Source organism: Coturnix japonica, chromosome 9 (assembly GCF_001577835.2).
Source record: "Coturnix japonica isolate 7356 chromosome 9, Coturnix japonica 2.1, whole genome shotgun sequence".
Taxonomy (NCBI): Eukaryota; Metazoa; Chordata; class Aves; order Galliformes; family Phasianidae; genus Coturnix; species Coturnix japonica.
In genome coordinates, this window is record NC_029524.1 from 17,447,122 (window position 1) to 17,468,981 (window position 21,860).

The 21,860-nt window shown below is 46.1% G+C and overlaps 1 protein-coding gene and 1 long non-coding RNA gene across 2 annotated transcripts; one reads left to right on the forward strand and one right to left on the reverse strand.

Moving 5' to 3' along the window:
* Nucleotides 1-19: 19 nt before the first annotated feature.
* On the forward strand, nucleotides 20-1,827 carry RPL22L1 (ribosomal protein L22 like 1). Its single transcript, XM_015872024.2, has 4 exons — nucleotides 20-139; nucleotides 324-416; nucleotides 920-1,041; nucleotides 1,579-1,827. The coding sequence occupies exons 1-4, from the start codon at nucleotides 47-49 to the stop codon at nucleotides 1,721-1,723; spliced, it is 453 nt and encodes a 150-aa protein (XP_015727510.1). The 5' UTR covers nucleotides 20-46; the 3' UTR covers nucleotides 1,724-1,827.
* Nucleotides 1,828-3,813: 1,986 nt separating this feature from the next.
* LOC107318317 lies at nucleotides 3,814-12,963 on the reverse strand. The gene is made up of 3 exons (XR_004308428.1): nucleotides 12,001-12,963; nucleotides 11,803-11,907; nucleotides 3,814-8,275 (listed from the first exon to the last, which is right to left on the reverse strand). It is a non-coding gene; the product is annotated as an uncharacterized LOC107318317 (long non-coding RNA).
* Nucleotides 12,964-21,860: the final 8,897 nt, after the last annotated feature.

A 21,860-nucleotide genomic window follows, 5' to 3' on the forward strand; every position in this document is an offset into this window, starting at 1 on the left:
TGGGCCGCGGCTCCGCCCGCCATTACGCCACCATCACGCATGCGTCATGACGTCACGACGTCGGGCCGGCTATAAAAGCGCGGTGTACGCCAGGCCTCTTCCTTTCGGCGTGAGTCGCGGCGGCGGCGTGATGGGGCCGGTGAGTGCGGGCGGGGAGGCCGCTGTGTGGGCAACCACAGCGGGCAGGGGGCGGCCTGTGCCGGGGAGCAGCCGGCTGCTGTGGGGATGGAGACCGGGTGATGGTGGCTCTGAGGGCCGGGGGTGGCGAACAGACGCGCTGTGGTGCGGAGCTGACGCTGCCGGTGCTGCCGTTTCGTTCTTAGCAAAAAGATAGGAAGGCTAAGAAGGCGACGTGGAAGTTTTGCCTCGACCTGACGCATCCTGTTGAAGATGGGATCTTCGATTCTGGGAACTTTGTAAGTGCTGCCCGTGTTCGTGCTGCTGGTGCTCGGTGCAATGGGCTGCCTTTGGAAACCAGCCCCTAAGTAACAAACAGCTGCTTTGTAATTAATTCACCCGCAGCTCCTGAACGTTTCCTGGGCTTACGTGTCTCATATAGATGATAAGATGGGTGCCTGGCCCTGCAGACACCCATAGTCAGGCTGGGTCTGAGTACAGACACCCATAGTCAGGCTGGGTCTGAGTACAGACACCCATAGTCAGGCTGGGTCTGAGCTCCTCATGGAGCTGTGTGTGTTCCTGCTTACACCAGGTGGCCCTTAGAGGCCATTTCCAGCTCCAACGCTGCCGTGATTGTGTCATCTCAATTAATTGCATGCTGGGAAGTCTTACAGCATTGTGGGTGCTCACTGTGGCAAACAGTGGTATTTAATGTCGCTCCATGACTAGGGTCCCTTCCCTAGTTCATACCTAGGGTGCCCTTCCCTAGTGTTCTATTTCTTCTCTAATGTCGAAACAGGAACAGTTCCTAAAGGAGAAGGTTAAGGTCAATGGGAAAACTGGGAACCTGGGGAACACTGTTCACATTGAACGTTTGAAGAACAAAATCACCGTGACATCGGAGAAGCAGTTCTCTAAAAGGTCTGACTGTTTTGTTTTTTTTCACTGTGTTTGCAAAGTAGTGGGGTTATATTTATATACATGGGGTTATAATTAGTTATATTAAAATATACACATACATGATATGGCAAGAGAACCCCTAAAGCCAATGGAAGCTTTCCAGCAGATTCATTTGTTGGAGCATGCAGTAGATCAGTGCACTGAGATGGGTACAGCTCCTCCCCCACACCCTCCATTCACTTCTCTGATACAGGTGTGCCAATATCTGTTGTGTTGGTAGAAGGTTAAGAGCAGCAAGAAGCGGCCCGGGGGGTACTGGCATTGAGCTGTGTAGGCAGGAAGCATCAAATAAGTTCTTAGATATCAGGAATGAAAATGTAGGCTTGTTATCTGTTACACATGGTAATTTGTGATTTCATGCTGTAATTAATTAAGTGGAATCACCCCTTGGAAAATTCAGCATGTAAAAGTTCCCCTGTTAGAGGCATGAGTGGAGTACAGGCATTGGTAAGGGATGTTAAATGGCAGAAGTTCTAACGTGTAATTGATGTTTGTAAGGTACCTAAAATACCTCACCAAGAAGTACCTCAAGAAGAACAATCTTCGTGACTGGCTTCGTGTTGTTGCGTCTGACAAAGAGACGTATGAGCTGCGCTACTTCCAGATCAGCCAAGATGAAGAAGGATCAGACTCAGAAGAGTAACAGAAGCTTAGCTTCATTCTCAATACAGCGTACAAAAGGAACATCTATTTATGACAACACTTAACTTATTGGTCAATAAAGATTTTGTACTCTGTTTGACAGAGCATGGTTAGTTTTCAAGCTCCTTTTTTCCTTAAATAGTAATTAAGTGCCAGCATAGAGAGTCATTTCATTTGCATTGCTAGAAGTTGGAGCTGTTCAATGTGACATTATTGAAAGTCCAGGTAGAAAAGCAAAACTAAACTCTTCACCCAGTGAAATTGTAGGACATTTGCAGTGTTAAGCTCAGGCTGCGTGAAGGCAGCTCCTGCCTCTGGAACAGTCACATAGGGTGGGTTTTAAACACATAAACACAGAACTGGGTTTTTAGAGGGACTTAACACTGCAATCTGCAGTGCTGTGTTAGTTTATAACAGGGATGTATGCAGGCTGCAACACTGAGATTTTCTGCTTGAAGTAAGCTGCTGGTTTAAGCTGAAGGTACCTACTGAAACGTTCCTCTTCCTTGTGGATTTCTGAGGATTTATTTCAGCACTGCTTTTGCTGGCAAATTTTATGACAGACTTGAGGTGCCAAAGCACAAAGCAATGCTTTACCAGCCACAACACTCTCTTGTGCTACCTCAATCTAAATGAAAAGTACAGAGGGGGTGATAAATGAAACCCCAGAGCACATGGAAGTTTGTCACTTGTTATTTTCCAATCTATTTGAACAGCTGTTCTTAACAGAAGAGGATGCAGCAATCAAACAGCTGCTTGAGTAATTGCTATTATGCCCCTTTGTTTCACATTTCTGTTTCAGAACTAGGAGAGGTGAGGGAGCCAGCCTGCTGCTGTGGATATTTTATTTATGAAAGATGGATATGGTCAGAAAATGCCACTAGCTGGCATGGCCCTGAGGCTCTCTCAAAGGTTTGTGTTGAGTAGATGCAGACCTAAACCTGGATCAGTGTGTAACAGTGTGGGTAGCTGCAGAGGTGGCAGCTGGGAGCTATTCCCCCTGAGCACCTGATCCTCTACTGATGGTCAAACAACAGCTGTAGGCACCAATGTGTTAGTTCTTTTTTTGCTGGAAATCCAAAGGGCAGCTAATGCTTTTCTGAGGTGGCTGCAGGATTGAAAGCTGATGCTGCATTCAACAAGCAGCACGGTGTTTGTACCGAGCTGCAAGAATTTGTTTTTTCTTTCTAAAGATACTAAATAACTGCACATTATTTGCTACACCAAGATAAGCGGAAAAAAAAAAAAAAAACCCTGTGTGTTACAGTTGTATTTTGAAATACATCTCTGTTTTGTTTGGAATTGCCCTTTTATGTTACAATGCATCCTTTAAAGGAGGCTGACACAACAAAACTATCATGATTAAATGTAACAACTAGAAACAAAATCAAAAAGTCAATAGGGCTGTGCTACCTTGTTATCTCTCTCTTTCCTTTTAATGCAGTGTCATGTGCTGGTACACAGCCTAACACAAAGACATCATCATTCAACAAGAGGTGGGGAAACAAGGGCTGGGATTTCAGCAAAGCAGCTGATGGCACAGCTGAGCTTGAAGGAAAAATGCCACTGCCATGTGAGTGGCAATGCTTGTGGGCTTACCTGGAACAAGGATGGAGCCCAGGAAACCCATCCCTTCCATGGGGCTTCACAGGAAGAAATGGCTGCAGCACACAGACAACAAGAGAACATCAGAAAAACCTGAGCAACTGGGGTTCCTTCATAACATCAGCCATCTCACAGCAACAGAGCTGGGGTAATGCAGGTGGAAGTCAGCCAGCCCTTGTTTACATTAGGAAGTTAATTAGATTATCCAGATGAGAATCACATGGACCTTAGGGGAAAACAAAAACAAACAACTGACCCCTTTATCTTTAAATCCACAGCTTAATTTGGGACCAAACCAGCACTTGTAAGTTTTACATTTAGTTGAAATTGTACAAACTTATAAATACATACACCACATAACCGTATGCTTATTTGACATATATACACACATACCTATATCCCTATATATCAATATATTGATATCTATATGTATCTATATGTATCTATATGTATCTATATGTATCTATATATCATTTTTACCTCCATTCCTTTCTCAGTAAAGGTTTTCCCCTCCCATTTCTCAGTAACTATTTCTGCTATAGGCTTTTCCAAATAGAATTGGTTTAGGAGAGACCTCCCACCCATGGGCAATTTAAATATCTGGCAAATAAAAAATAATGAAGTGCTTTTTCTTAGATGACGAGCTCAGCAGCTGTTGCCAGAGCAGCAGCAGCAGCAGATCCGCATCAACTATTTGTGTGAGCATACAGAGAGCTTTTTCTGCACCACCAGTCTCTTATTATCTGTAGTACAGCAGAACCTCACTGAATGCCATTAAAAAATAAAACCAAATCACATGCTTTCTGCCTGCTTGCTCCCTAGGCCTAAAGCTACCAGAATTCAGCTTTATCCTACACCCAAGTGCAGGAATTAAGAGCAAACTGCTGGCAGGAAATACCTGGAGAGGGGCTGGGGCACTACTGTGTATCACAGAGCCATGTGGCAGTATCAGAGGTGGCACAGCCTCAGCATATTCCCACAACGTCAGCACAAAGTAATTAGAAGCAGAGAGGCCCGTGGAAAAACAAATAAGAATAGCTTCAGTGTCCCAGAGGCAGGAAATGAGTCTGTGAAGGGAGTGATCTGATTACACCAAATATAGACAAAATAGGGATAAAATGATGTTTGTTTAAGAGACAAAATAGAAGGAAGAAACTTCATCAGGTGGATTGCATGGGGCTGAATATCCCCTGTGCTGGTTGTGGTGTGCTGCTGCACTGAGCCTCCCCCTCCTTACCAATATCCTCACCACCACTAATTGCCAGTATTCATATTCCCAGCACAGGCTCCCCACTAAGAGCAATGACCCTGCAGGCCTTCGCAATGCTCTGAGCTGCTGGTGCCCAAGCCAGGAACCAGCTGGCACAGGGATGAAAGGCAGCATGGAGCAGTGGATGCCCTGAGAGCAGCTGGCTGCAATCCTTCCCTTTGGCACAGCAGGGTGAGTGCTGTCCTCCAGCACACAGCCCCACTGCCAGCAGCATGGATAAGGATGGCTCTGAAGTCCCTGTTCCCAGAGCTGTAACATTTTCCTGCAAAAATGCATTCATCCATCCTCCTTCCTGCTCACGTAGAAAATATTTACGCTGCTAGGAGATAAGGAGCTTGGAGTTCAGGATGGTTTTTACTGACAGCTCGGGCTGGGAGCTGCGGAGCTTTCAGGCTTTTCCCATACCTCAACATTTCAGAACTTTTTCCCCAAACCTGCTCCAGGAGTGGCCCAAACCAAGGGAATTTTAAAGCAAACTGCACAATCCTGAGAGTTGAAGGTTTGAGCAAAGAACGTAGGAAAACAGCTATGACATATGTCCTTGTCCCAGAAATACCTTGGGAGTAGCACGGACAGGAGCAGCCAGTGCTGCTGTCTGTGCATCACAGCTCTCTGTGGATTCCTTCCCTTCCATACAAGTGATCCAACTATTTCTCCAAACACCACTTACTGTCAGTCTTGCAGTTCTTTAAACCAGCCGTACATCCACAAAGCCATCAGGAGATGGAGCCAAACCAACCACCATGGTGCTCTGTGCTGGGGGAGCACAGGGGAGCCGATCACCCAGCGAAGCTCCTTTCCTCATGATCAGTGCAGTGTGGGTGGGTGCACTAACACATAGAAACCAAGAGACACAGTGGATTTAGAAGCACTGCCCTGATGAGGGAATATTGGCTGTAATTTGTTTTGCAAGCACTTAGCAAAAGCAGAACTGGAAAGAAACTGAGGAGTACCCAGCAAAATAATATGAAAATGGAGTCCTTGGCAGCCTCAAAAAGTGCACTTTTAACACATGTAGAGTGCAGACAGATTGCAGAGCCTGAATCTGAAGAGACCAAACTGTAACTGTGTTTTAGACTGTGAAAGAAACAGCAACATATCTGCACTTCTCATCTCTCCTCCCAGCTGTGGTGTGTAATGCTATAATGGGATGGAAAGTACCATGATAATAGAGGGGTCGCAAAGTCCTGGCTGCAGCAAATGTAAACAAGCACAAATACAGCAGATACAGTCACAGAAATAAAGGAGAAAAGCTGCTTACCTTCAGAAGGCCTCAGGTATGCAAGGATCTCCAGTGAGATACCCTCACCTCCACCACCAGCCCTTAAATGAGATCTGGGAAGAGGTGCATCCTGGTTCCTAGCCCTCCCAGTCACCTGGGTACATTGCATGCACCTGAGCTCCTCTGGGTTGGCCCTGCCTTCCCACCAGGTGCTCAATCACTGCTTCAGACCATGACTCAGCCATTCTGTTACAGCATGACATGCAAAAGCACTGAGCAAAGATGCACACCATCACTGCTAGCAGCAGGTTGACCCCGTGGTCCACAGACCTGCATACCGTATAGCTCATTTTACTCTAAAAGCCTACAAAATAGAAATATAAAGCAGCCAACATACATCTGATCTTGCCAGAGCACAGAGAGCATCTTTGACATGGCCCCATCACCTCCATCCTCCTGGTTCAAGCTCTGAGCATGACCTGTTCCACAAGCAGTGGGAAACATATTGCAGCTGAGATGGAAATTGATTGTTCTTGTCTTTTTCACCTACTGTGAGATATGAATCGGGAATTCATTAGCTGTGAACTGCTGAAAAATAACATTGCTCTTAAAATATTCAGTAGCCTCCTGGCTCCAAAGGACCCTGGTTAACTGCAGACAGAGCAGAGGGGTGTTTCATCATTTAAAATATCCTGGAATGGCTCGTTAGAAATTACTTACTGTTTCTTTCAGATGCTTTTTGTTTCCGTTTGCAGACTCTTCTTGCTCGTGGAAGAGCTAAGGCACAAAACAACTAATAAACCCTGGAGAAGGTAAAAGGATTTCTTTCTGCTGGTGTGAGAGAGGGGCAGGGCGAATGGTGGGGCTCCAGGAGGGGGTAGGGTTGCAGCAGGGCCACCCCTGGGTCCAACTACAGCTCTCCATCTCAACTCTTTGAAGTACAGTTTATTTTCAAGGGGTTGAAAGGGAGGTTCCTAGAGGAAAAGCTGGCAGCAGGAAACAATCAAACCAGCAATTTTTTGTTTAACTGTTGTTTTCCTGTGAAAAATATCCTTTGAAAGAAGAAAGGCAGTCCCTGCTGCACAGCCATCCCACCCATCACAGGGCACCAGGGACCAGGGCTAGCACAGCGTGGTCTCGTCATCCTCCCAACACATTCCATACACATCCAGTAGCAAAGAAGTGATATATTTTACATGAAAACCATTTCCTTCATATACCTCTGCAGCCAGCAGCCATGGCAGATGCTGCATATCCCAGTACAGGCAGCAAAGGGAACGGCTCAGCAGCAGCATTGCCTCTGCAGATGCTGTTCACTGGCCCTGCCAAAGGGAAACGATCGATTCCACAGCATCACTGCCAGATCTGCAGCCACAGCCAGCAGCTCAGGAAAAGGGCTTACTGCTGACTCTGTGCAAGCTTGGAAAGATTCATAGTAATGATTTTTTTCTTCTTAAGAAAATAGTTGGATTAATCCTTCTGCTGGGGTTACGCTTAGTTTCCAGTCAACTGGTGTTTTGGAATCATGTCAGAAGCAAATCGGACTGCCTGGCACCATCTCCCCAAACAATTCATGGCTGTGTTTCTCAAGCACTCCATTAGGTTTTCAGAAGAAAATAGATCTGATTTCAGACACGCTCAGAGGGTGCTGCTGGGTGCTGAGGGAAATGAGGCTGCTGCCACGGTGCCTCAAAGACGAGCAGCAGATTTTGCACAGACTGTAGATGGATGTCAACCACATGCTTCCCCTGGGTTGCAGTTGTATCTTCTTTTTTCTTTGCAACGATCCCTTTATAGCTCCAAACTTAAAGTGGTAATTCCAAGGAAGAGAACAGCAGAACCCAAAAATGGATGGAATTTCATGAAAAAGTTCTCAAGCACAGCCATGCTGCTGGTGCCAACACAGCACTGCCCTGAGTCTCAGCAAGAGATGTGCAAGCACCACGGTTTGCAGCAGGCTGAAGGCAAAGCTCACAGCGCAGCTAAGGCAGAGCTAAGGGGGTTGGTGGTGAAGCTAAGGACAGCCCTTAACTATCATCACTGAAATACCTTCTGTGAAAGGCTCTGTAGAATGAGTTATCACAAAAATCACTCCAGCTTCTGCACTGCACCTTAGGGTAGGTTAACTTAATCAGTGAGAATTAAGCAGAAACTCACATCAGCAATGTAGGAGGCTCTTCTTTGTAACAGTTTCACAAATGATATATGTGCTAACTAATGGGTAGCTGTGGATACACCCACACAAACCCACCATTAGAAAGCAGTTAGTTTGTGTAGGCTTCTCTCGTCAGCTTTACAAAGACTCACATTTAGCAGGAGAGATGGTGGTCGAGTTAGAACCAGTGGTTGTCAGCACCTTCCTGCAGTGGTGGTTCATCCACAGAGCAAAGAGAGCCTGGGGGGGGATGTCAGGATCCAAGCTGAGTCTTCATATATGGACTTAGTCATTCTATTGCCTGAAATAAGAGTATAAGCATGGAAAAATAGTTTCAGAATCAAAATAAATAAATTTGACTGGGATGGATGAGGCTGGGATGAGAGGGTAACTTTGGCAGGACAACCTCAGCCTTTTTGTCTACCCTCTCAGTCTGTAGTTTCCTTCTTTAATCTCTGCTTTAAGGTATTTTTGATGCTCTCACCCATTCTCCAGCTTGGCCATATTCTTTGACCCCCTCCCACCCCCCCATGGCTCATGCTCAGCCCACCGTGACTGAAGCCTTTCCCCACATCTTTGCAGGCACAGCCTTTCCCAAAAGCGTGGTAACCGAGACAGAGAAGAGAGACTCCACAGGGAGACTGGAGAAGGATGGCTCATTCAGCTGAGGGTTGAGAGAGGTTATTACTGCTGTTTATAAAGAGTCACAGCAGGAAAAGAAAATAATTAAGCTAAGAAGAACTAATGGGAATGAGCCGGCCATAAATAATTTAGGATGGAAATGAAGAGAAGCTTCACACCATTAGAGATCTCCATGAAAGCTGCAGTTCTCACCTGCAATTAGTCTGAAGCATCACGAGGAGTATCACATTTCCAAGTCAAGAACTGAATGCCTCCTCCCCACAGCAAAGAGGACCAGAGGAGGAGACAGTGCCTCCCAACCTCAGCCCCATCCATAGCAGCAGGAGATCCTCACAGTGCTCTATAGGGACTCTATGTGGGGCAGCCAGCTTAGGGCAGGAGCCATCCAGAGATTGAAAATAGCCTGTTGTTCTGAAAGCTTCCAATGATGTCAAAATGCACACATTTGGGTTGCTTTTTCTAGTGTAAACTATAGGGTCAAAGCCAGTTTGTGCAGTGAGTGCACAAGCATTGCCCAACACCAATGCACCAACACAGGTCATGGGGAAGAAGTGTCCAAAATCCACAGCTTGTCTTAGCTTATGACTTTGTTGTTACCGACATTAAACATCTTCAGACATTTTGAAGGATAGTCTGAGAGCAAATTACAGGATCGAAGTTAAAAAGCATTCACTCAATAAAATTGAGTTCTTAATCATTACGAAAATAAATGTCTCCATGAAGCCTTAATGGCACAGTGCTGTTGCCTTCATCCAAAGACAGGGCGAGTGCACTGGGAAGACCAGGGTGGTCAGCTGCAGTCTGACTCCAATTTCAATGCCAAAAATGAAAGAGGGTTCTTAATTCCCAACAGTTTGCTGCTATTATCTCATTGTTTCCATCTCAAGAGCAGCTAGTTCAGGAGACCTGCAATCTACCATCTTAGAAAGTAAGTGATAAGCATCCATGGCAGTGGGAAAGTGGATGAAAAACAGTATTTAGAGAGGAGGGATGCAGGTGGATAGAAACTGGTACCCAGGGATTTAACATCCTGCAGTAGAAGATGCACAGGAGGTAACCACCTTTCAACAGAGCTAAAATAAGTCATCAGAAGAGTTCATAGACATCTGGGATGCAGAAAACAATGCAGTACATCAGGTTTGGATGGGACCAAAGCTAGTTAGAAAAGTTCATGTGCCCCAGAGCCAAGGAGGGACGTGGAGGCACAGCAGTAGGGCCAGGTGAGATGCCTCACACAAAGGGACAAGCACCACTGCCAGCTTAGCTGCTGCATCTTCCATCCAGAGAAACAGGCCTTGCCTTGCTCTTTGCCCCTCTTGTACAAATCAGAACCATTCCAGAGAAAGCCTGGACGCCCAGGAAAGGCTCTTCCACTCATGAGATAACACAGACACAGAGCCTCTGTTTTGTTGAGAAATCTGCTGATGGGAGGGAGGGTCAGGCTGGTGGGAGCCACTGCTTGTGGCCTTCCCACATTGCTCATTGTTGGATATGTGCAGGTCAGGGGCTGCATGTGATTTATCAGGGATGAGGCTCCAAGGACAGCAAAGAGAGAAAAGAGCCAAGCACAATCACATCACGGGGCAATTCATTAGCTGCAGAGCTGATAGCCAAGCCCGGGGGCTGCAAGTAGCTGCCATGGACAAATGCCAGGAGACAGAGTTTCAATTTGATTTGCACAACTTGAACTGCTTCTCAGCTTGGTCTGTGCACAGAACACTTAGGTGTTTTTTGGCTGCTCTCTATCCAAGCCAAGTCCATTACCCAGGGGTTGCAGAGGGAGGCTGGCATATGGGGAGCGTCTTGATAGGACTCAAGGAGTGTCTTAGGTGAATCCTCCTGAACACCTCTGCACTCATTACAACTTTCAGTCATAGATAGATTCTATGATTCTTAGCAGTGTTGCCACAATTCCAGAATAGGGAAAATCTGTGTAACCAAGGAATAAGTACATTTATATAGATCTAAGGATGGACGTGTTCATGCAAATAATGCTGGAGAATTGCATGAGAAGAGGGTGTCATCTAAGCTGAAAGGAGAAGTAGGAGATGTCTCTAAATGCAAGCATTTATACCATCAAGGTGTGCTTCTAGTAAGATCATTAACTGCAAAAAGCCACTCCAATGAAATCTGATATTCAGAGCTATCAAACACCTCAGGCCCTCTCCTGCCAGGTGACTCTTTCCGTCCTACATCCATCTCTGCTGCATAAGCCTACATGACAACTGTTTCTTCAGTGCGAAAACAGGGCACAGAGCTGATAAAATAACAGCTGGAACCTCCAAGCAGAGTCAGGCACTCCTTTCCCACTGACAACCACAAGCAGTTGGCATCCTGAGAGAGCAGAGCAGAGGAAAACCACTGAAATAAAGCCATTTCCTCTTCATCCTTTAAATAGTTGGATATACTGACAGTGCATGCCTGCAAGGGTTCAGCCCGAAGGTATCTGGAGCAGGAGATACTTGTGGCCACCAGCCTCTACATCCAGGGCACCTTGGGACAGTGAATGTCTGCATAAAAACATTACTGCCATCTCCCAGTCTGCAGCTTAATGCAATAACCCCTGTGAGCAGAGCACAGGAAGATGCTCTACAGCTAAATGGATTGTGCAGGCTGAACCAGCCACCCTGCAGAGCCATGGGTGAGGGCAGCACCAGCTCTCCCACCCCCTCTTCTCCTTATTTTGCCAAATAAAGCTGTGCTCTCCAGGAGCCACAGACAACTAGTACATCTCTGCCATGCTATGTGCTGGCACTCCACTGGCAGCATGCTCACCAACTGCTGGTTGGTTTTTCACAGTCCCTTTACAAACCTAATTAAAGCTTTCCATCTTTTGGGACAAGTAGTAGAGCCTCTAATTAACTGCCAAAATTATAGCTAGGAGCCAGTAGCTGCCGTGCAGCCACCTCGGTGCTCATTAGCATCACAGGGTGATTCTGGTGGGAAGGAGCAACAACAGAGATAGAGAGGGGATGGGAAAGATAGCCCATCACTACTGCAAACACTGGCAGCGTAGGAGGCAAACTTGGTGCCTCCAGGCTGGATCTCACAGGAGGGAACACAATACAAACACGTACAGTGGGATATTCAAAGCTGAGGGTTGCCCAAAGCACCAAGAACTACCTGCTAGAACTATCTCCAAGTGCAGGAGGTGGGATAATTCCATTTATTGTGCTGCTTTCTTACCTTAAATGGATCTGGTCCCCAGGACTGGAAAGGGCAGGAGCTGATAGTCACACAGTGCTGCTGCTGAGAGGCTGGGCTGTAATCCACATCCCCTGCAGGGCCTTCCTGGTGAGAGGGAGCACCAGAAAACGAGGCAGGTGGTTGGGGTGAGATGCACACAGTGCAACCAGTGGGAATTACTCAGTGAACCATCCTTACCTCTTTAACAGAGCTACTGAAATACTTTCAAGCAGAAAAAATGCTGAAAAATTCTGAATTCTCTGTTTTTCAATCCTGGAAAGCCCTGCATGGCCTTCTCCAGGGACACAAGGCTTTAGAACAGGCTTTTGGAGTGAAAGCAAACCTTCCCTACACGAGGCTCCGCTGAGCATTGTAAACACACCCTTCAGCTGTTGCTGCAGCTGAAATATGTTGTTTATGCTTTGCCCACTAAGTGGAGCTGGGGGTTTTCCCATGTTTCCTTTTCATGCACAATGTGGATTTTTCTTCCTGAACAAAGTGGCAGAGCTATTGGGGCGGTCCTTGCTATGGGGTCACAGCTATAGGGGACCACAGTTTGGGTACCGAGGCCACATGCAGTGGGGAGGCAGAGAGATGGCACCTTCTGTGTTTGCCAACATCACATGAAGTGTATCAGCTTGAGGCATTTCCCCCTTTTCCTGAACAGGGTGTTTCAGAGCACAGTCCACTTGTGCCCTGTATGAGAAGAGCAGAGGGCAGGGAAATCAAATGGGATACAATCACAGCTTCACAAAACTCATAGTGTTATCCTGCAAGGAAAAGATAATGAGGAAATGGTTTTTAAACTCGTGATTCATAGCTAGCCAGGAAGGAGCTATGTGAGGAATGTGACTTTAATTTCACCTATGAGTCCAGTACCCAAACATGGTTTGCAGTGTTTATGTGCCCAGGAGTCAGACACACCAGCTTGCTCTATATTAAAGGTGACTGTTGTATTCATGTTCTGCCAGCGCACTGATGCTGCCGGTTGAAATAGCTGTTCTTTCTCCTTAGTGGTCTTGAGCAACACTCAGGGCTCCAGTGGTGCCCTCAATGATATCTGGGTCCTGGCAAACCCATCCTCAGGCGTGACAGACACCTGCCAGACGTTGTGTGCTTACACAGACTGAAATGAGAAGCATCCTTTCAGGCAGATCCTTTTAATCTACGGGAGAGAAAAAGGAAAAAGGTTTCATAGCAAGGAGTATTTGCTGATATATTGAAACATATTGTCATTATAGCTTTATTGCCAGTTATCACAGGGCTCTTATCAGCACATCCGCTCAGTAAATGAATAAACCCTTCCACAACACAGCTCTGAACCACATGCTGAGCTGTGGGCAGGGAAGCCCACGTGTCCCCTGGGCAGCAGCACGAACACCCCATGGCTCTGCCCTGCTCAGTGTCATCAGCACCCAGAGAAATCATTGCTCAGATCTGCTGTAACACTGCAACAAACAAAGCTGCATATGGCTGCAAAACACCCGTGCTGTCCAGCCCAGCCCAGGCTGTGGGCAGCTGCCCCTCAGGTCATTTTGTGCTTATTGCTTGCTCCAAAGGTAATGCCTCCTATTTATTTCCTTGGAAACTGCAACAGATACAAAAAGCACAATAGCACTATTTGATAAAGCAAATTCTCAGCTACAAAACACTGTTTTTCAACACAGTCACCACCATTAGCTGTACATTTTCACCAGCAGAGATGACCAGAGATGCTACCATTGCCACTGCTGAAACATTCCACTCACTGCCCCACTGTGCTCACATCCACCATTTGGTCTCCATTAGTGTTCAGGGAAACATCTGCTCAGAACACTTTGTGCAGTTGGAGGGGACCTTCCTAGATAGATCCATGCCTTACACACATGCATACAAAGATGCTGAGCTCCCACTGTGAGGTCTGAGCTGTGCCAAGTAGCTCAGCCATCCCATCACTGCTTCCCTCTCCAGCAGTGTGCAGGCTGGTGTCACCTCTCCTGGCAGATATGGTTTCCATAGCAATGTCACTTTTACCACATGAGAGGATTCACCCAATTAAAACAGCCGCCTTCAGGTAATTAAAATACATGCAATTTCTTTGTTATTTACATTTCTGCCAGCGAAGAACCACAATACTCAATTCAAACCAGGATGCTGAGGGTCTTTGAGACTGAACAAACAAAGAAAGAAAGCTGTCACTGTTTGTCCAGCACAAAGTGGGGACTTGTCCCTGTGTACAAAAACCTCCCAGTGCAGAGATTGCGAGGCAGAGCCGGGCAAGCTGTGCAACCTGGGATTTGCATTCGGGGCTGGTGCCAGAGGGCTGGCGTGAATGGCCTGGTTTATTTTCTAGAGAGGCAGTCTTCAAGAGAAGACATAATGCACTGGGTGAGTAAGGGCTGCAGCCTGGTCCTGGTCAGAGCTGTAGGATCACAGAGAGGAGTGGGGCTGGGGGCACAGGGCTGTGGAAGGCTGTGACCTGGCCAGGTGAGCAGGGAGCTGTGGTTTCTCCTCAGCTAGGTGGTGGTTTGCCATCTTCATCAGCTGCTACCAGCAAGGCTTCAGTATGTAGGACGTAAGATGATGGCCTTAAGTAGCACCAGGGGAGGTTCTGGTTGGATATAAGGAAAATTTTCTTCCTGGGGAGAGTGGTCAGGCATTGGCACAGGCTGCTCAGGGAGTGGTGGAGTCACTGCCCCTGGAGGTGTTCAAGGACCATGGGGATGTGGCACTGAGTGACACCGTCAGTGGACATGGTGGGATGGGTTTGAGTTGTACTTGGGGATCTCTAGGCACCTTCTCCAACCTTAATAATCCTGTGATCTCAGTTCTATGATCTCAACTCCACAGTGTTTCTGTCTGGTTTCAGATAGACTGAAGATGCTGAAAGCTCTTCTCAAATTAAACACATTCTTAGTTGTCATTTAGAATCATTGTTTCTAATTAACATCATTTTGAGTGGCTACTAAAGGAAGTGTCCTTGTGTGGAAATACTGTGAATGTTCAGTCCAGTGTGGATTTTAGCTGTGGGCACTACTGAGCTGCTTCTTTTCTCCTCCACAGTTAAGAGACTGAGGGAGAGAGGACTGTATTTGTACTACTTCCTCACCCCTACTTCAAGACAATGCATCTCAGCAGTAATTATAACATTCATTGTCCGAATTCTGGCAATCCCCAGCTCCTCCCATGGGGGATAAAGCAAAGACCCATGAGAGATAGAGCAAAAGAGCATCTAAATGCAGATAAGACAGTTTTTTACTCTTTTGTCTGAGCTTTCTGGCAGTTGTCAATGGAGACAAACAGAGCAGCCCACCCTCTTAGAAGACTCAACCCATGAAGATCCATTGTAGGGTCACACTGCATACTTACTCATCAGCCCTTATTACTGGGAACCTTTCTTTAAAATTAAAAAGGATCCATAAGTTAGTATTATATACTGTGGGCAGCTAGGTGTGAAGTGGAGCAGCAATTAAAACGTGGAGGTCAGACAGGGCTTGCAACATGCAGCTAGAAGCTTGTCAGCCCCTGGAAGCCTAGCTCGGCCCTTGGAAAGCTAACTTACTGCTGCTTGGATATTCCTGTTTCAAATAGCCAATGAAGTCCATATGTGACATCACTGTGGCCTTGTGGGTTTCTCTGTGTTGTCTTGGCGCATCTTTAAAGAGATGCATTTGTTTTTAGGAAGATGAAATGGAAATAAATTCTAATGAAAATTGAGGACAGAAGTGATTACGTGGAAGGAAAGTAAACCAAGCATGCTATGCCTGGCAGGTATCCCCCAACCCTTTGAAAGATCTGGTTATCTGTTGATGAAAAGAAAACAAAGAACTGGAAGACAAGACAGTATCCATTAAACAAAGCTAAACCTCAGCCAACACCCTTGTCTCATCTAACAAACATGTTGATTTTGGGTTGTTTGGAGCAGGTTTAGATGCTACCATGGAGCTTTAATGATGCTGAGACTGCAGAATAGGCAGTGGGCTACTCATCTGCTCCTTGCAAGGGCTTTGGATTTGCATTAACTGCTGTTCTCCTTACAGTCATTGTGTCTGTTCCTCACTGTAGTCTGAGCTGTGGGTTAAACCTTGTGCCAAAGCAAATGATGTGCATGGCAGATGTCAGCTCAGATGTCCACCTGAACTCAGCTTTGAACTCACAAATCATTTCAAATTGAAAATAATGGAACAAGATATACTTTATGTTTGGAGGAGGAGGAGGATGCTTGGCTTATCTGAAAATCCTCTGAGCAGGCTCTGGAGACTTCATTCTGTTACAGAAGGCTTTGCCCAAACCTAATGCCAGGTAGCTCCAACCTGCAGTAATCACAAAAGCAAGAAAACACATCTCTACAGCTTGGGTGCAGGGTTGAGGTGCTGACAAACTCTCTCAGATGCATAAGAAGCGTCTTCTCTCTGCTCTGCAGGGTGGGTTGACCTGCACAGGAGGAGCCGTGTGTGCTCTCAGGGCTGCAGTGACCCGGCCATGGAAGCAGCACCCACCACAGGACACTGATCAGACTCTGGTTACACCCTGCAAGCTTCTTCCAGCTGTCCATAACACATCCACCTACCTAAAGGCTCAACCTTACCAATCTTTACAGTGTGAACCTTGCCTGCTTGGAATACTCAGATTAAAACAGCAAACCACTAATTTTCTAGACATTACATTTTAGTATAAAATTGCAAACCCCATTGTGAAAACTACCCATTTCCTACAATAGCTGATCAGCATGTACTAATGCTGTTGGCACACGTTCTTCCCAGACTACACCTCATCATCCCACGCTGAGTTGCAGCACATCCACAAAAGCAGGAATTAACAGACTTGTTGCAGGTTATAAGTATGCTCGGCTGGCAAGATGCTGAGAACAGTGGACATGAAACTCACAATTATCTGAGTGTCTAGAAAAGGGCAGCCCTGTAGTTCTGTGGTCCTCCAGCAACACATTGCTGGTGGTTGATAGATGGACATTGATACACCTTGTCCCAAGTGCTGCTCTCAGCCATGTCCCTCTGTGTCTCTGCTTGGCCAAGGGACAGACGTAGGATGGCTTCTCACTAGAACACAATGTGATATGTCTGCCTTTATGTTCCTGTCTAGTTTAAAGCCTCTTACAGGCTACCCACAGCCAACACAGGTTTGTATCACATCCCAAAGTCCCATCATCTCACCTGGCCCAGGCAGCTGTCCTGCATTAACAGGAACTCCCCAAATTCCCACAGAGATATCTAGGATGTAACATGACTCACTGAGTGATTCAGGCAGCAAAAACAAGTGCCTAGTGACTCAGTTTTGATTCATTATTCTGGTCAGCCCCTATCTGCTAAAAGCTAATCTGAAGGTCATTTTGAATGAAATGCAACAGGCGTCGTTCTTGTGATGGTTACCAGCTCTGACACTTCCCTACAACTCTGCTTTTTCTCTGAAAGTGCAATGACGACACACGGCTTCTCTGAAGCAGAGATGGACTCATTGATCCGTACAGAATAAAACAGTGCGCTCATTCCCACTGCCTTAACAGCTCTCTAAGCACCACACAGAGCTCCTGAATGTATCCTAAGGATCTTAAAGTCTCTTTTTTAATTATTTTTAATTCAATTTGAACTCAATCAGTCAATGCCCCAGCTCTGGGGGAAGCTGCTATCTATACACAGTTCAGCTGGGTTTGTGCTGAGACACAGCTAATTTTATGCTTCATCAGAAAGACCACATTTCTCTCCCAATTATAATTTTAATCCCGTTCCTAATTTGCATACATTAACACTCAGAAGTGATTAGAGTTGCACAACATGAAATAATCAAGTTTAAGCACTGTACATAACGCTCAGCAGTTTCTGCCCAAGGCAGAACATACCATCAATAAACTTGTTAGCAGGGTTGCCCTTTTGCCACTATCATCTGTGGCTTTTCTGTTGGCAAAAGTATTTCCTTTATTCCTATGGTATTTGCCCAGTGTATCCTCTGGAAGACCACAAAAAAAAAGAGAGCAATAAAGAGGCTGCCTCCATAGCCCTTCATAAGCAGCTCAGAACCTGTAGGTTTGCTGGGCCCTTTTTTGGCTATGCTTTTTGACTAATTTACTTTGGGTCAAATCTGGAAGTTTTCACTGAGGCAGAGATTCACTGCCATTAAAATGAGCAGATCTTGAAAGAAGCCCCAGCTCCCAGTGAGCAGACTGTCAATTCAATTAGGCTGCTTCTCTGCTAATAAATTAGAAAAGCTTGGGACTGTCCTTCAGATAGTAGCCAGCTGGCATCTGATGACCCATGACCATAACCATTAGTTCTCAACCTGTAAAACAAAGGCTGTGTGCACATTGCCCACAGGCAGGGTCTCTGACCCCAGTGGATATACCAATGGCATAGGCCAAAAGCGTGTCATAGATGGCTTTGGGGCTTTGCTGCAGACAAGCTGCACAGGAGCTCTACCTCTTCCCCAGTTCTTGGCAAGGAGTGACCACTGCCACATCCAATTCCCTTAATATTGCTTTGTGTTCTTTATAATGCAGTGGGGATTTGTGCTTCAGTCCATACAGGGACTGAAGGGACGAGAAGGACAGTCAGAGCCAGCAGATCTGTTCCCCATCCCATATGCTCATGCCACCCTCCGACTAAGGCAATTCATTTAAAACCCCTTTGTCCTGCTCCTCCCTTTGTAAGATGGGTCAGGCACATTTATGTACCTATATCAGCATTCAGAAGATGAACACAACGTGAGGTGTTTGGTTGCAATAGCCAAGGGAGCAACAGCAGCCAGAGCAACTCCATTTGCCATTCCCCCACCCAGCAGTAACATACCTCTGACTCGTCCCATTTGATTAATTTCATTATATAAACATGCTCCTTGCCACTAAGTTCCTTGTTCTGCCAAACAACTGAGTTGTTTTTTTTGCCAGCTCCTTCTTGCAGTTTCTGACCTGTTTTCTCCTTCCAGGGGGAGGAATCCACAGTGGATAAAAGCACTGCAGATTTACCAGATAATCGAAATCATCACAGGAGACAGTGTTATGTGATCCAGACTTTGCTTTGAAAGCATCAAAGATATGCATACTTGCAGTATTAGTTTAAATATATACATATCCCACCTTGGGCTGGGCTTTTATTGTACAGTGTGTGCCAGCCCCTGCTCATGCTGGGTGCTGGGCTGGCACCAAGGGGCTCTGACCTGGCAGCAGCGATGCAGTTTTTCTCCTGCAGCCACAAATGGGTCACAGCTCTGCTCTAGGAAGATCCCTGATGTGTGGAAAAGGATAGAGAGTTGTCGGCCCTCCATCAAGGCTCCTGGATGGCAACAGAAGTGCGAGTTCCAGCTATTTCTTCAGGTGGATTTGATGATGGCAGCATCTGCCCCCAGATCACTTCCCCAAGCACATTTCATGCAGACCACAAAAGGGAACATTTGCTTACCAAGCAATTGTTTCAACGCCAAACCCTGAGTTTTTAATTTATTGAGTATTTGTTCCCCTTGACTGAAACTCCAGCAGCCTTCTTCTGCCAGAGCTAATATTTTAAGCTGTGTACTTTAACATCATTTGCATAACTTCTCCAAAACATGTTATTGCTGTCCATGTCCTCCTGTTTTACATCCTGCCTAATCCCAAGGTCAAGGAACTCAATAGGAGCCCCTTGATTTTTTCTGGGCTTTAGACAAGAATTTACAGACCCAGCATGAGAGATCTGCCAGCAATTCAATGCATTGGCCACGAGCTCTCGTCTGCCTCCTGCGTACACTGGACACTTGACAGCAGGGCTGCTCTTGGTTTGTTTTTACTTGCTCTGCACCACGAGATTTAAACTTTTACCCTTGCTCAAAAAGCCAACAATTATGCTTACAGCATTTTCCTGTAAGGTCTTTAATGGCTGGTGCAAAGCCTTTGGTCAAAACTTGAGTAACAGCTAAGATGTTTTCTTTTTACAAATCTATCTTTTCCATAAGAAAGATGTTATAGAGAAGGTATCTACTAGCATAGCAGCCTTTCTGCTCAAAAATCACCAGGAAAAGACTTTCAACATTGCCACCATGAAAAAGGTGGCTTTTGGTGTATGCTTACTGCTTGTTCAACCCAATAGCATATATTTATCAACAGGTCAAAATGGCTCATTTTGCTTATAGACTTATTGAGTGCACTGCACCAGTATTCAGCAGTTCTGCTCCATCCTTGTACTTGCTTCGTGTCCAAGTCTCTTGGAATTTAGTTCAGCATGAGCGTAAGACTGAGACCATTCCCCACCAGGAGCCAAAGCTCTCCTGTCAGACAACCAACTTCTATGTTAGCATAAAACAATTGGTTCTCATTGCTGATACATCCAAGCCTTCTGAGTCATCAACCATCTCCTGTACAGCAAGTTCAGTCCAAAGGAATACAAAACAACTGATAGATGTCTTTTGTTTGATAGGGTCTCTGTAGAAACAGGGTAGAAAAACGTCTTCAGGAGGCAACTATTGACACTGCTTTGCTTGATGTCCAGGGCAAGAAAAATGAAGGGAATCTCCCATACTTGAGGATCAGGGCAATTCCTGTTTCACTGGTTTTCACTGAAAAATATCAGTCCAGAGCTACTGGGCTGCATGTTGTTGTGCAGGAGGCTTGTGGAAACACCCTGTGCCCCTGCTGCAGAAAGCTGACAAAGGTTGTGTTAATAGAAGAGCATTTTCCCAGACCTTCTAATTAAGAAGGAACTTATTTTCTTTTTTTATATTATCTCACTCACAGCTGACCTGATGATGATCTGTACCTCTCCGATCGGTCTCCCCACATCCACAGTGCACAGCCGGCACCAGGGGTGGGATTGCTGTAGGAAGCCATGGACCTTCAGCACACTGATCCTGCCAGCTGAGCTTCTGCCTTCGCCTTCTGTGACTCATCCTCCTCCAAACTGCACAAAGAGCCCTGAAACTGCATGGCTGAGTCACACCTGCTTCGGGGGTGGCTCTCATGGCCCCTGCCTGCATGGGGTGGAGGCAAGGAACCTGGAGCTCTAAAAATAATGAGAGGATGGAGGAAAGGAGAACAAGAGCCCTTCACAGCCTCCTCGTGTAACAGAACACTGAGGTGTTTCTGCAGGGCAAGGGGCAGGTGGAGGTGGGATGCATGGGATGGACAATGTGATGAGGGCTGCAATTACAAGGGATTAAAATGCACAGCTCTTCTCTTATATTTTAACAGGAAATTACAGAGTCAGTGGGAAGAAAAGTCAGAGAAGGGCAGCAAAAAAGCAGAAGAAACACGACAAACCCAGCTCTGATAGACATATTTGCAACTGCCCTAATGGTTTTGGCCACGTGGCACCCACTGACAGATATCTATGAGCCAGCACTCCTTCCAACAAAGAAGATACAACTAGAATTGCCCTTAGGGATGGTGGCACTGATCTGACTTTCTTTACCCTGAAAAAAAATGGAGGGTTGGTTTAGATTAGAGCTACAAATGGGGAATTGGGAGAGTGGGCAGAGGCCACGAGTTGCTATCTCCAAGCTGAATGCCTGTGTTTCTAAACAAGACTGAGCAATCCATCAGAAAACTGTGTTTGCTCAGATGCTGCTTTCATGTTCAATTTATTTCAAGAAATTTAGCTTCATTTGGGGAGTTGCAAATGAATTGCTACTTGCTCTGCATCAGCACAGCACTGGGGTTTCTTGCTTAAGGAATAAAAAGGAAAACACACGCGTTGTCAAGCCAACAGTGGTGACCTGGGACCAGTCTGTGCTCAGCACCAGCTTTGTTGCAGCATAATGCACCTCAGAGCCATGCCTGCAGTGGGACTCCCAGCACATGGCATCCTCTCCTGCTGGTCTGTCCTGGTGTGGGCTGGGAAAGGCACTACAATATGTGCCACCCGACAGCAAAATTTCATTATGCACCACTCTCCCTGCTCCTTATCTGTGTAATAAAAACACTCCAAGAAATCCAATGGTGCTAAAATTAGCAGCCAATCCTGCCTTCAGATCCTGAACTCCAAATAAACCTGCAACAGCACAATAAACTCAGTAATGGACAACTCACTCTAGTTTCACCCTACCAATCAGGGTCTGCTCCAAAAACAGCATTACTTTTAACCCCCTCCAGCTGGCACTGCACC

Coding starts and splice junctions, on each gene's coding strand:
- RPL22L1 (XM_015872024.2), top strand. CDS start 47: ATGACGTCACGACGTCGGGCCGGCTATAAAAGCGCGGTGTACGCCAGG. Junction 417..919: donor TCTTCGATTCTGGGAACTTT/GTAAGTGCTGCC, acceptor ATGTCGAAACAG/GAACAGTTCCTAAAGGAGAA. Junction 1,042..1,578: donor GAGAAGCAGTTCTCTAAAAG/GTCTGACTGTTT, acceptor GATGTTTGTAAG/GTACCTAAAATACCTCACCA.